Here is a 13,320-nt window from a genome sequence, read left to right as displayed (position 1 = left end):
AAAGCACTGAAAAAGCAGATGTGCAGTTAAATTGAGTACATTTTTCACATCATAGTTCTTGAAGCAAAGTAAGCATAGAGCTAATATATTTTGGTTTTATTGAGCAGATGGCAGTGCTGAAAATTTTAATCCCATGGAGAGTCAGATCCCCCAATGATTATATTTTATCCATGGGTTTTGAGCTAGTGATAATTTTTTCTTCTCCTTCCTGACAGGCCCTGATAGTTTATGCCCTTTCTTCAGGCAAAGGAGAGTAATCCAACAGTAGTGCTGCTGCTAGTTGGTGATAATTGATGAATACATGGGAAATGATTTGTGTTGTCAGTGCTGGTAAACAAACATCATATTTAAGCTCCTTTGAGATAATAGAAATGAAGCAGAGAAAGATTTAATGTGCATAAGGAGTTATTGATCAAATAGACATTCTGGATGAAGTGGTACGTGCTTGATAATAAAGGAGTGGTTTTCCTGTGTAAGAGGAATAATCTATTTAAAACCTGTATGTTTCTTTATGTTGTTGATATTTGCCTGGGCTGAGTGAACACTGTTGACTATATGTCTTTTTAAGTAATTGATTATGATTTACTGGAAATAAGTATGTCTTGGTTTTGAGGGGGACTCCCAAGTATCCATGGCATGGGATTTTTTTCTGTGTGAATACCAAGAGACTTGCTGCTGCTGGTCTCAGAGGTCTGCCTGATTGCAGCTTCCTGCAGGTCAGCCATACGGATGTTGTACTCTGGCCTCAGCTGCAACATATGCTGGTTTGTTTTGTTTTGTTTTTTTTTTTAATTTTTTTTAACCCCTCCAGTTTCTACTTATCACAAGTTGCTGTTGCTCATATGCCCAAGGAGTGATTTTTTTTTATTATTTTGATATTGTGACTGTAAGTTGTATTTGTAGGTTTTTCTTAATTTCTATTATCCCTGTGTTTTTAAAGGGGGAAAAAGAATGTTTATTTCACTGAGAGTTTGGGGGCTCAGTATATCAAGGAAGATAGACTGAGAGAAACACTATTCATTTCTTATTTAGCCAGTGAAAAAATATTTAGCATGAGCTGAAAATTCAATGCAAACAGAAGGAAAAATGCTGAAAATGTTAAGCTATGTGCATAATTTAACAAATGCACAACAAATCATGCATTAAACAAATGGGAAGTACTTTTTTCCAACATTTTGTGACAAGTTTAATAATAACAACTCTAAAGAAGTTAATTCAGTTTGGGAAGATTTTCCAGATAAGTCAATTTCAGCGAAGAGATTTTGGAATGATAAGGGTAGCAGAGGGCTGTTTATCTGCACTAGTTCATGAACTGACACCCTTCCTCTTTCTTTTGTCTTTGCATTAGTCATTATCTGTGAAATTAATCATGAAGTCTGGTATTGTCCCAGCAGATTTCATTTGTATCTTGGTCAACATTGAGGACTTTAAGCCACTAATTCTCAGCTGTGCTGTGGGGGTGGGAACCAGCCCCTCTCCTGGAGTGCTCTCAGTCTTGGCTACTGCTGTCTGTGACACACAGTGGTGGTAGCTCTTCCAGTTTTGATGTGTCACTATTGTATCTATCTGTGCATACATACGAGAAATGTGTTCATATAGTGATATTTTCTGTATACGCTTGCTCCTACTCGTAGACCAGAATGAGCAGAAAATACATTTTTAGGTTTCCCCTAAAAACCTAGCGTAGGTTTTGCTCTCTGCTGAGGTTTGGATAATGCTCGGGGTTCTTGTATCTCAAAGTATTGTCTTGGTTTCTTTGATAATAAGATTATTTGTTAAAGATACAGCAGATAATGATGAAAGATTGGGAGAAGCATTGTTTGAACACTGGTGTTTTTTGGGTTTGTGCAGGACGGGATAATTTCAGGATGCTGATCTCATCATGCTTTAACAGCCTTTCCTGTCTTTGTGTCACCAGCTTATTGTTAAAACAGAGGAAGATTCTTTATTTTACTGAATAGCAAAAAATCAGTGAGCAAACAGAATAGAAGAAGCACTCTATATTGGGGACTGTCCTTTGTGGGAAAGATTTAGGTGTAAATATCTGATGAGTGGCACAGGAAGTCAATTTGTGGTTACTCTCATACTGCTGTCAATAGAATGGTTTTGGTGTTACCTTTCCTTTTCCCATGCTGCCAGCAGAAGTGCTTTTGCAGCAGTGTAGTAAACTGAATCATAAAATTGCTCTGAATTAGCACAGTGCTCCCTCTTGCTTCCAGCTTTGGTTAATTTTAACCTTGAGCTTGTTGAAAAAATGCTTGGTTTTGTATAAGCAAGAGGGCACGCAGGGGTGTGTACTCGGGGGAAATTAAGAAATTGGCAAATGTTAAAGTAAAACCTTTGAACAAATGTAAAGTCATATCTTTAGGGCAATGCTGGAGTGACAAATTGTAGCTTGAGTGCAAGACAATAAAATGTCTTAAGTGAAAACGGATGCAGAGTTATAAATGGAAAAAGAGCAAGGATGCAAAGCTCTTGCTGTGGATTGTCAAAGAGCCACAGCTGCTGGTTTGCATTACAGGAGATACACTGGTCAGGAGCTGATGTGCTTCAGCTGACTCCTGGTAGTCTGACTCTTCCCACAAGTTTCAGTTGAGTTGTAGCTGAGGCAGAGAACAGAGTTACTTTTTGTACTGATTATTTCACTTATATTTGGACTTACAGTTTCTCTCATCTGCATAATGAGTCACACTCTAGTTCATTTCTATGGACAGCTCAGACTGCATCATGACCATCTTTCTTATGCCTTTGAGGAAACCTTGTCAGCAGCAGCATCACAGGGCTTGTGTCATCATTATCTCTGTTTCCAAGACAGCCATGAGACTTGTGGGAATCTCTCCTGGAGTGTCTGGTGTGAAGTGTCACGGTTGCACTGCATTTCATGCAGGAACGTGGCTGTGCAGGTTGCAGGCTTGAGTTGTTGCAAAATGCCATTGTGGAGGTAGCCGCTCTGGTCTAGCAGAGTTCACCCTGCATGTTGATATTGGCACTGGTGGGTCCCTTGGGAGAAAGAAAAAAGAAAGAAAATTGGGATTTTTAAAAATGTTGATTTCATGTTTATAAAGAAAAAACCCAGCAATCACAACATAAGATAGTACTTTGCTGTTAGTGTCTAGCATATAACTCTTGCTGGTTTGCCTCGTTGTTTGTTTGTTTGTTTTCCCAGAGGAGATTTTTCACTATGATTACATCAGTTTTTATTAATCTTGGCTGCTGGCTAGCTCAAGTCTTGGAATTTAGGAACTGAATTTTTCAGCAGGGAAAAAGTACTTGAAGGAAAGATTATATTTTGAAGTCCTGGTACAGATTTGTGTAGTGTAGCTGGAAGAGTGGTGACTGAGAACCAAGCTGATTAGGTGTTGGCTTGTTGCATACACTGATTTTTTTGTGCTGACCTATTCCCTTGGTACTGTGTCGGGATAAAAAATATTTCTCGAGCCTGTGATCTCTAGTTTATGAAATGACAGGATTTCCTCTTGTCCATAATTCCAGTCCGTGTCCTTTGTACTGCAAGAAGGAAACAAGTTTTAACAATTTTTTGCTAAATTGGTATTCCATTCTTGAAACTATTGTGGTGTCTCTTGGTTTTTGCCTCCCTTGGAATTGCAGCGGTAGAAGGTAAGTCTGTTTTCACTGCGGGGTTGCTCTCGGTCACAGCCTGGGATGTTAGTGCAGCCTGCAGAGGGGAGACACTTGGCGCAGCTCAGGCAGCTGGAATGCAGGGCTGCTTGTGTTACCTCGGGAGTGTGCAGCTGCTCCCTGCTCAGCCCAGTGCTGCTCGGGGCACAAAGCCCTGGAATACAGACAGTGGCCTGGTTTTGAGGGGGATGTCTCTGAGCAGAGGAAAGAGAATCTTCTGCTCCTGGAAGTTTCTTGAATTACTGTTCTCCATGAAGAGGTAGGGAAAGTAACATGTTGGGTTGTTGAGTAACACTAACAATGGAAAAATCGGTTTAGAATAACTTTGAATCTAAAAAGAAAGAAAAAAAACCTTGTAAAGCAAGCTTCCATTTTATGTATACATTACCTACGTCAAGAAAAGTATTATACAAGTAGTTTGGAGATTTTTTTTTTTTTTTACATGATGGCAGTTTTTATACTTCCACCTATAAAACTGCAGTCTTTCCAATCATAGAATTCCAGAAGGCAAAAAACCAGTTTCTCTATATCTAAAAGTGTAATAGTCTGGTGGTTAAAAGAAAGATCATACTGCAACAAGAAACTGGGATGTACCTGATAATTTTTCACTCCTGGTTTGCACATGTGATGTACATTTTAAAACTGCATTAACTTAGATTAGCATGATGGCAGGCATGAGAATTTTCTGAAAGAGGTTAGGGTGATTCCTTATTTTAGGGTAGATCGAGGAAATGTTCTTTATGTGATTTGTAGGTGTGGCTTGGGGGGATTTTAGCCTCACGTTCTGAGGAAATGAAGCTGAGGCATTGGCCAAGCCAGCTAGAGGGACTTCTCCCTGCCAGTGGCTTTGTAACACTTCCACAGTTTGAACTAATATGTCAGGAGGACAGGAGCCTGGAAGGGGGAAATACTTTGTTACTGCTGACAGCGAAGGGGAGAGTGCAGCGGGGTATCACAGTGCTTATTACACATCAGAAAAACCACACCCTGAGGTGCATCCTGAGACCAGGAGGCCCAAGAATTCAGGATCATTGGGTTTGCTGTTCTCCAAACTGCTGGTTTATGAAAAATTGTGGATATTTGCTATGAGCTATTAGCAGGATGATGTAATGGGGTGAAATATTGGTGAAGTAGCCAAAAGAGTGCAATAGGTACATCTGCTGTGTGACCTCATCTATCACATATGAGTTGTCAGAACCTTATTTCTAACCAATGTCAGTGACTCATTGATTTTTTTTTTTTCTTTTTTCATGTAAAAGGGAATTTAAAGCAGCTGGAATGTAGTGTTTATAAACATCCTTACTCTTGTCTTTGTTCCAGTAATATGTCTGATGCTCTGGCAAATGCGGTGTGTGAGCGCTGCCAGACACGCTTCGACCCTACAGAGAGGATTGTGAACAGCAATGGGGAGCTCTACCACGAGAGCTGCTTCGTCTGTGCTCAGTGCTTTCGGCAGTTCCCAGAGGGACTCTTTTATGAGGTGAGTTCTCAGACTGGTCAGAAGAGAAGAGAAATAGCTGTGGTAAAACATAAGGAATTCTCATCTTTCTTGTGTGTTGAATTTTTTTAGCCCTAAACATTTGTTGCTGTTTTTTTGAGAAGCTTCCAGCTTAATTTCCCTTTTTTTCTTCTCACATATTCCTTCAGTAACAGCTGCTCTTTGGGTAAGATACATTTCAGAAAGGAAATAAAAAGTGTTTTGGTAATCATCACAGAATCACAAACTGGTTTGGGTTGGAAGGGACTTTACAAATCATCACATTCCAAACCCTGCCATAGGTAGGACCACTTGCCACTGGGCCAGGTTGCTTGAAGCACTGTCCAGCCTGGTCTGAATTTTTGTCTTTACTTTTAAACATATTGTACCAAACTGTTCCAGTTGGGCAACTGAAATAAGTGAACCCATTTAAAAGCTATGTTGATTTTTTTTTTTTACAGAATATGTACAAGCACATATTTTGAATAACACATTATTTTAAACTTGCTGTATTTTTATTTTGACGTGAGTTTTAGCCTCATGCAGGAAGAGCAGTAGTTCTGAACTAAACTAAAGCAAAAATGAAATTAAAGGCAACTATAGGAAAAGGATTGGGGTGTTCTTCAGGATTTTTACTGTCTTGTAGCAGCATTGCTATTAATTTAGTTGTGGAAATTCACCATGAGGATGAAGCCATATGTGTATATTTCTTTAAGAAGAACCTTTTGGAGTTGAAAAACAGGTGTGTAGGGGGCTAGAAGTGGAAAACTTGACTGACCTTGACTAAATGGTCATGTTAATGGAAAATCATGTTGAACTGTCAAGATGTAAAAGTAGTTCAGTTCTTCATGAGGGCTCCTTCTCTCTTGTTTTGTTTGCAGTTTGAAGGTAGGAAGTACTGTGAGCATGACTTCCAGATGCTGTTTGCTCCTTGCTGCGGGGAATGTGGTAAGAAGGGGCAAAAAATCAACACCAGGGCTTAATAACTGCAGGGCTGTGCAAGCCTCGCAGCATTGCTGTGACATCCAGCCTTGGGCTGGGATTGTTGGGGTTGTTTTAAGGAGTCAGGAGCTCTGGGTAGGAACAAAGCGTGACACCGGCAGTGATTTTGGGTTATCCTGGTTGTGGGAATAATTGGGGTTTTTTTCAAAGTTAGACTGTAATAGTAATTATGGAATTAAAGTGGAAGGACTGTGAAGGACAGTAGATTTTGATAAGACTGTTTTCTGCATGCATCTCATGCTTTCCTTTTGCAGGTGAGTTCATTACTGGGCGTGTTATCAAGGCAATGAACAACAACTGGCACCCAGAATGTTTCCGCTGTGAGCTCTGCGATGTAACCCTTGCTGACCTGGGTTTTGTGAAGAATGCTGGCAGGTAAGATGGAGCAGGAGGTCAAAAAGTTTCATCGGTGTGTTATTGATACAGCTGTGAGATACTGGCGGTGGTCAGTTTTATGCTGAGAAGGAAAGGTTGAAAAGGTACAGAAGAAACTTCAGGAATAATCTGTTAGGTGGAAAGTTCTTCATCCAATGAAACATGTAGAAACTCAAATTTTAGTGGCTAGTGAGTGGGTTCTGGCAAAGAAAGGGATTTCAGGCAGAAGACTGCATTATAAATGAGGAAAAGGGATTATGTGATCTCAGGCAGGCTGTTTATCAAGTAAGCTGCTGAGCAGGAAAACAAGGTGTAGCAAAAGGCCAAAATAATAACACAATGATTACAGCAAAGTCTTTTCAGCCTGTGATTCCACTGGTCTTCAGAAATCATTCACCTTAAATGTGGAAATACGAAAATGAATCCTAGAGATCAATTAATGCATTTAATCTAGAAATAAGAAATAAAAACACAAAAGGAAGCTTATACAAAAGCATACCATTATAAGAAAATAAAACAATCCAGCAGTTAGCAGACAGTGTTGCACAATTCAGAGTTAATTTTAGGCTTTCATATGTTATGAGCAAAGCCTTGTAGTTTCCTAGAGTTTATATTTTCACTAACTAAATGGTGGAGGGAGGAAGAAAAGAGCATATACTTGTACCTGTCCAGCAGGGAGTCCTCTCAACTCCCTCTTCTTTTTCATTCTGCATGCAACCTCTGTGCCTTATTTTTTTTGAGCTGGGCATAACTGATTTTCTTTTGGCAGCTCATCTTGCTAGAATGAGCTGTTGGAGTAGCACTTAAGGTGTTTTGGGGAAGCAGTCAGGGTAAAAGCAGTTCAAGCAAGATAAAGTGTGTTTGATTTTGTAATTTGTGGACCAAATCTAAAATGGTAAGGAACTCGTTCCCAAAAGCATAGCAGAGAGATAGGTGTGTGTATCTACATAATAGTATATTTCACCTGTCACATGATTTCCTATAATATTTATTTCCATAACATTGAAGCAGTCTTCTAGTAGATATTATTGGAAACTCTTCTTTTTTTCCCTTTTCATTGTATCTGGTCTACCTTAGTCTGCCTGTCACTTCCAGGCATATTCTGCTGGATGCACTTTGTGTCAGTGAGAATAAAGATAATCCCTACTCTATCTGTTGTGAAGGAATAGTCTTGCTAGATAAGTAAAAAAAAACAAACTATAAACCATCTTGAAGCTAGGAATTTTTTCTTCTTATTTCCTGTTCAGGCTGGGTTCATTGTTTTGTTCTGGTCTTTTTTTCTTGTGACCATTTAGCATCAATTTTCTCTCTATTACATATAAACACTTTGAATTCAGAGACTTGAACAAGATACGCAAATGTGGGGTTTTTTCATTAGGCAGGTCTGTCTCAGGAGTGGATCTCTACTGCTGGCACAATGTGAAATTTTAAATAAGGCTGTATGCATTGTGCGGTGGAAGCACTCAGTGCCTTGGGAATTAAGTTCTTTGAAGAAAAATAAATTCATGGGTCCATTTCCTTCATTGTCCCCTTCCCTATTCCTAAGTGCTTAACCCTCAGTTTCATTTCTTGGAAATCAGTAGATTTCTGTCCTTCTGTCCTTCTGTTTGCAGTTTCAGCAGTACAAACACGTGTGTTCTCTGTGGTCGGGGGGATTCTTGTTAATTCCAGTCCCATAAAAACAACAGAACTTCTCAGGATGAGTTTGACTCTGGGTAGACTGTCTTGCTGCGTATTTGTGCTCTCAGCTGGTTTTGGTGGAAGAGAGTGCTCTTAAGATGAAGCACTGACACTGACAAGAGTCACGTTCACAGTTCAGATTTAGCACTTAGTGAGCTTTCATTTGTCTTACCCTCATACGTTTGAGGCAACGTGATGGTCTTTTTAATACAAACCAGATTGCACAAAGCCTCACGGAATTTCTCAGCTACAAAAAAATACATGACGGGGTCTAAGGCCCCGTTGAGGCTGGTGAGGCAGGAAGTGATGCGGTTGCTGAGGGCCAGCAGACGCTGCGTTTCGCAGGAAGCCTTGGTCCTGTTGTAATGGAGAATATAAATGTAGCGATTGACGTGATAAGGTACAAAGCAAATTAGGAAGATCATCACGACCATGATGATCATTTTGACAGCTTTTTCCTTCAGGTGCTTCTCAACTCTGTTCCCGCTCCTCAGGCTCTGGATGATGAGTAAGTAGCAAGTCACAGTAGTAACGAAGGGGAAGGTGAACGCCACTGCTAAGGACACGAGGGCGTGACGTGAGGCCTTCTCTCTGTAGAGCTGCAGGCAGACAGTGGTGTTTTTCGTGTGGACTGTCTGCACGTTGAGCAGCAGCGGTGCCATCGCCACGCCGACGATGACCCACAGAAAGACACAAGCCGCATGGGCGTACCGGGACCTGCGGAGCTTGATGGACTTCACGGGGTGCACGATGGCCAGGAAACGGTCGACGCTGATGCACATCAGGAAGTAGATACTGGCGTACATGTTGAGGTAGAAAAGGAAGCCCGTGAGTCTGCATGGGATCTCACCAAATGGCCAATGGTTACCAGAAAAATGGTACACCAGCCGGGTGGGAAGTACCAGCACGAAGGACAGGTCAGCCACAGCAAGATGCATCAGGAAAATGTTGGCAGGTGTGCCTGACTTTTGGTCCCGGATGAAAAGCCAAAGAGCCAGGGCATTGCCAGCAAAAGCCAGGACGAAGTCCAGAAAGTAGAAAGTGGCAAAAATCATGTTCTCAAGGTGTGTCTCTTTGCCGCATTGCTCTGATGTTTCCAAAGTGAAATTTGATTGATTTGAGCAATTGAAGAGCAGGCTTGAAGCGGCTGGCCCATTCATTTTTTCCCCGCAGTTCTGAAGAAAAAAAACACCCTAAATGTGAAAGAATAGAGACAGTATATTACAAAAGAGCCTGGGTTTGTAGAAAACAAAACAAAAAAAACAACAAAAGCCGGATCACTTCTGTTTGGTTCACAGTTGAAGAAACAAAGTCAATGGCAGGGAGACTGGATGAAATTCAGAAATTAGAAGTTCATCCTGTGGCCACAGAGGGCCCTTCTTGCTTCATGCATTGCCTGGATACCCTTCTGGATTTGAGTAATTATAGCAAATAGCTGAATAGCCATTACTTGTAATTGCATGTACAGACTGTACAGCCCTTTTGTCCTTATCTATAAAAATACTTGCAAAACTGTGCTTTCACATACAAAAGGAAAATGCCCTACTGTGATTTTTTTTTTTTTTTTTTTGTGTGTGTGAAGGTGACAAGTTTACAGAGGAGGCCACAATTTTTTGTTTATATTATTCATTTGTCCCTTACAAATGAAAACCTACAAGTATTCTTGAACCCAAGAGTTTAAAGTTTGTATGGGATAGTAATGTTGATTCACATACTTGTCCTCCCTGGATGGAATTAGTTTAAATATGTATTTTTCTGTTGCATACCAAAAGAGAAACACATGAGACCATGCCTTTTTACAGGCTGTTAATTTATGATGGTGCTTATCACGTCATATTCTAGCTTTAAGCCTTTTTTTTGTGTCAGGCCCATCCTTTAATTAGGCTTTTTGGCTGCAGAAAGTGAAAATCAGGTGATCTTTATGTACACACCTGTCAGGAGTAGGGTGGTCTTAAGGCTCTATCCATGGTTGTGACCCCTGAGCAAGCAGTAAACGCTGGCTTGGAGCAGCTGAAGAAGCAGAAACCAGGATTGTCTGATGGAACAGACTGGGATGGCTCTTGTCTTATTGATAGTGCTTAAAATCAGTTCCCAAAATGAAGGAGTAAGCAGACTTTTCTCTGTTTACAAGCTAATTATTAGGGGTTTAACAGCATGATACCCTGAAGCAATTCTATTTGAGCCTAAAACAGATCTTGGAAATCCAGATTCAGCTGCATGTCAGTGCCAGACTTAGAATAGGCAAGACTTTAAAGTTGAGAGTTTTATCCTCGCTGATGACAGCATCGAGTCTGCTATGGATTTCTGTACAGATGTGCTTTTGGTGCAAAATGCTGTGGGTTGGAGTAGAAAGGAGAATGTAGTCAGAGCTGTCTGGAAGCCCAGTACATCAGTGTCAGGAAGAGAGAGGCTTAGAACTAATGATAAAATTGAAATAGATTCAGTCTTTGCAAATGACAGCCTTCACAGGAGAGTTGCTGTTATCTAATTTACTTTTTAGAGCAAAGTGAAGGGAGATGTTTTTCATTGTCTGGTTAGAAGTTGCAGAAAAGGAAAGTGCTCCTCTTTCTAATTTTGCTTATGTTTTAAGTTAAAAGGACATTTTAATTACAGCTTTAATTTTTTTTTTTGTAATTCTAGTTATTGGGTGAAAATAGTGGTGTAGCACTTGAGCAGGTTCAGAAAAAGCCAGCATGTCGCTAGAATTAATTGTTGGGCTTATTTTAAGACTTTACATGTTTTCAACAAAATACTGCCACTTCAGAAAAGTAATAATTCTCTGACAGTGTGTTCTCTAGAAGCTGTTGAAAGCCCTTTGCAGTTATTTGCAATTCCACTCCTAATCTCCTTGGGTTTATTCTGTAAATTTAAAATAAATGCGTTTAGCTTTTTTATGCTTGCAGACAAAGCAGTGCAATTCCTATAGTCTGTATAAATGCTAAGAGCAAACTAGGAACCTTCACAAATGACCTAGAATGTGTAGTCTGTGTTAAGCTGTGTGGTGCAAGAGGCTTTCATTCCATAGACAGAAAAGTCTTTTAGGAGTCTGTCTCATTATCTAATTATTTCTGCTTGGACTGCACTCTTGATGTTGTGTGAATATTTAGTGATTTATGTATTGCTAAACAGAGCACTGTTCTGGAATGAGCCATTATCCCAGGCCTCCCAGGGGTAATGGGGATGTCACTGCTCATTTGAAATACACGCATGCACACTGACCGTATTTCATGCCCTGTTTCTCTGCTGCTCAGAAACAAGCAAGAGAACAATCCACAAGGCTGTCAGTATGGACATCAGATTTCAGCAGATGCTCTGTCTGTCATTAATGAAAGAGCTAGCAGGAGAAATCTTTAGCTCACTGTACACAGTTACCTGGCTAGTTTGGAGCTTTTGTTTGTCCACTGCTGATAAACTAACCTATTTGTTAGGGTTTGTGGTAGGTATCAGAAAATCCTGTCCTTGCTCTCAGCTAGAAGCAGTTTCTGGTATGATTATATTGGTTTGTGCATTTTTATGAGTTTAGTGTCTTTGTCAAGTGAGTATCTTGTCTTTCACTCAAAGTATTCTTCATCAGAAATAGTCAGTTTCTGACTGAAGTTATTCTCCTGAAGATCACTCTCTGCTGAGCCTGTATTTCAGCTGAAATACTTGGTTTTTATGAGCATTAAAGCAGTGTCAAAGAGCACTAGATGTACCATACAACTGGCACAAATGGATTTATATTAGATAAAAAAGTTTGAAAACCCTTTTTGTTTTGAAGGAGTGATGTAAAGAAAGGCGAGGAAATTATTCTTTGAAGTTCAGAAAATGCTTCCTATTCTTAGATTCAGACATTTCCATTCTATTTATCCACCTCGGTATGTGTTCTGCTCCTCACTGGCACCAGCTAAAACTAATGCCATTAGGAAAGCTCCTAAAAAAAAAAAAAAAAATTTAAAAAAACACCCGCTCCTTAAGTCCCTACTAACAAAAGTTGGTCTCTTACCTCTTTACAATGCAGTCCTGTGGGTGGAGTATGGGATCCTTTTGGGGAATATGTCCACGAACTCCTTCTGATGACAGCAAACTAGGTAGAAGCAGAGCAGAGCAAAGAAGATGAGTCCAAGAGAGTGCAGAGTACTGAGAGCAGAGAGGGGAGCCCCTCTATATAGTGTCCTCCTCGCTCTGATAGCACATTATCAGCTCAGTCACACAGCAGAGCAGGGGAGAGGACACCCCAGCACTGAGGGACAGTCTTCATCCCAGCTGAGCTCTTGGCACTGGGGCTGCTGCTGCTGGTACAGATATGAGTATCCTGCATGAATATTCCAGTGTTCATGGTGCTTACTGAAGGCTGCCACTGAACCCCCAGCCCTAAACACAGAATCCTTGGAATCCCCTGATTATTTTAGGAGGGTGGAGAGTTGCATTGTTTGGGGGAAATCTAGTATTAACAGACACAACAGGACATTTCAGAATGGGATAATTCCATAATGGTGTGGAGGGGGAGAGGGTGAGGGAGAGGGGAGGCTGCTATGGTAACAGCTTAGCGTGTCCAACACTTCCCTTTGCTTCCAATAGAGAGGGTCTGTGGGAGGGCAGAGGGTTTGGGAGTGGGGTGGGGGTTGATAATGGTTTATCAGTGCAAATGGCTGAAGGCATCTCATTCAGCTGAATGAGAGGGGTCTCTTTCAGGACTCTTGCTTCGGGGTCCCCGTGTCCAGCCCTGTATAATTACTCTGCATTTGACAGTGCTGAATAAAATTGATGCCTTTATGCTAAGATGAGCACAGCTGCATGTTTCCTTATAATGGGGTGCTGTCTGCTTTTTCTGGACTCCGTCTGGGCGGACAGTCCTTCCAGCCCTGGACAGAGACACTTGCTGACAGAAGGGCTCAGATTTGGAGAGAATAATAATGATACTTAGCACTTAGACAGGCACCTGCCAGCTGAGAGCCATAAATGTTTGAGGCCTCACAACAACATGTGTTGTATTCTTACCCCCATTTTACGGATCTAAGGGTGAGTAATTTATCAGGGCAGAATTTTGGAAGGGGCCCTGTGAAGAACCTGTTACTTAATCCATAAATCTGCCCTTTCCATTTGAACTTTTTCTTTTGCCTGATGTGTTTTGAGAATGACCTGTAAAATCTCAGGGAGTGTTTGAC

The 13,320-nt window shown here is 40.8% G+C and overlaps 2 protein-coding genes across 4 annotated transcripts in view; one reads left to right on the top strand and one right to left on the bottom strand.

The window, feature by feature from the left end:
* Positions 1-13,320, top strand: part of LIMS2 (LIM zinc finger domain containing 2) — a 30,124-nt gene that overhangs the window by 7,737 nt on the left and 9,067 nt on the right. For both annotated transcript variants that reach the window (XM_040074765.1, XM_040074764.1), the window contains exons 2-4: positions 4,960-5,119; positions 5,998-6,064; positions 6,373-6,493. In XM_040074765.1, the coding sequence (XP_039930699.1) occupies positions 4,960-5,119; positions 5,998-6,064; positions 6,373-6,493 (348 nt within the window). The remainder of the gene's footprint in view (positions 1-4,959; positions 5,120-5,997; positions 6,065-6,372; positions 6,494-13,320) is intronic.
* On the bottom strand, positions 8,105-12,273 carry GPR17 (G protein-coupled receptor 17). Of its 2 annotated transcripts, none has more exons than XM_040074768.2 (2): positions 12,159-12,273; positions 8,105-9,366 (listed from the first exon to the last, which is right to left on the bottom strand). In XM_040074768.2, the coding sequence occupies exon 2, from the start codon at positions 9,331-9,333 to the stop codon at positions 8,302-8,304; it is 1,032 nt and encodes a 343-aa protein (XP_039930702.1). In that variant the 5' UTR covers positions 9,334-9,366; positions 12,159-12,273; the 3' UTR covers positions 8,105-8,301. The 2 variants fall into 2 exon arrangements, with proteins under 2 accessions (XP_039930702.1, XP_039930703.1); XM_040074769.2 differs by having other exon boundaries at positions 8,105-9,348.

This window comes from Hirundo rustica, chromosome 10 (assembly GCF_015227805.2).
Source record: "Hirundo rustica isolate bHirRus1 chromosome 10, bHirRus1.pri.v3, whole genome shotgun sequence".
NCBI lineage: Eukaryota > Metazoa > Chordata > Aves > Passeriformes > Hirundinidae > Hirundo > Hirundo rustica.
Note: the sequence above shows the minus strand (reverse complement) of the source record. Positions and strands in the feature narration are given on the sequence as shown.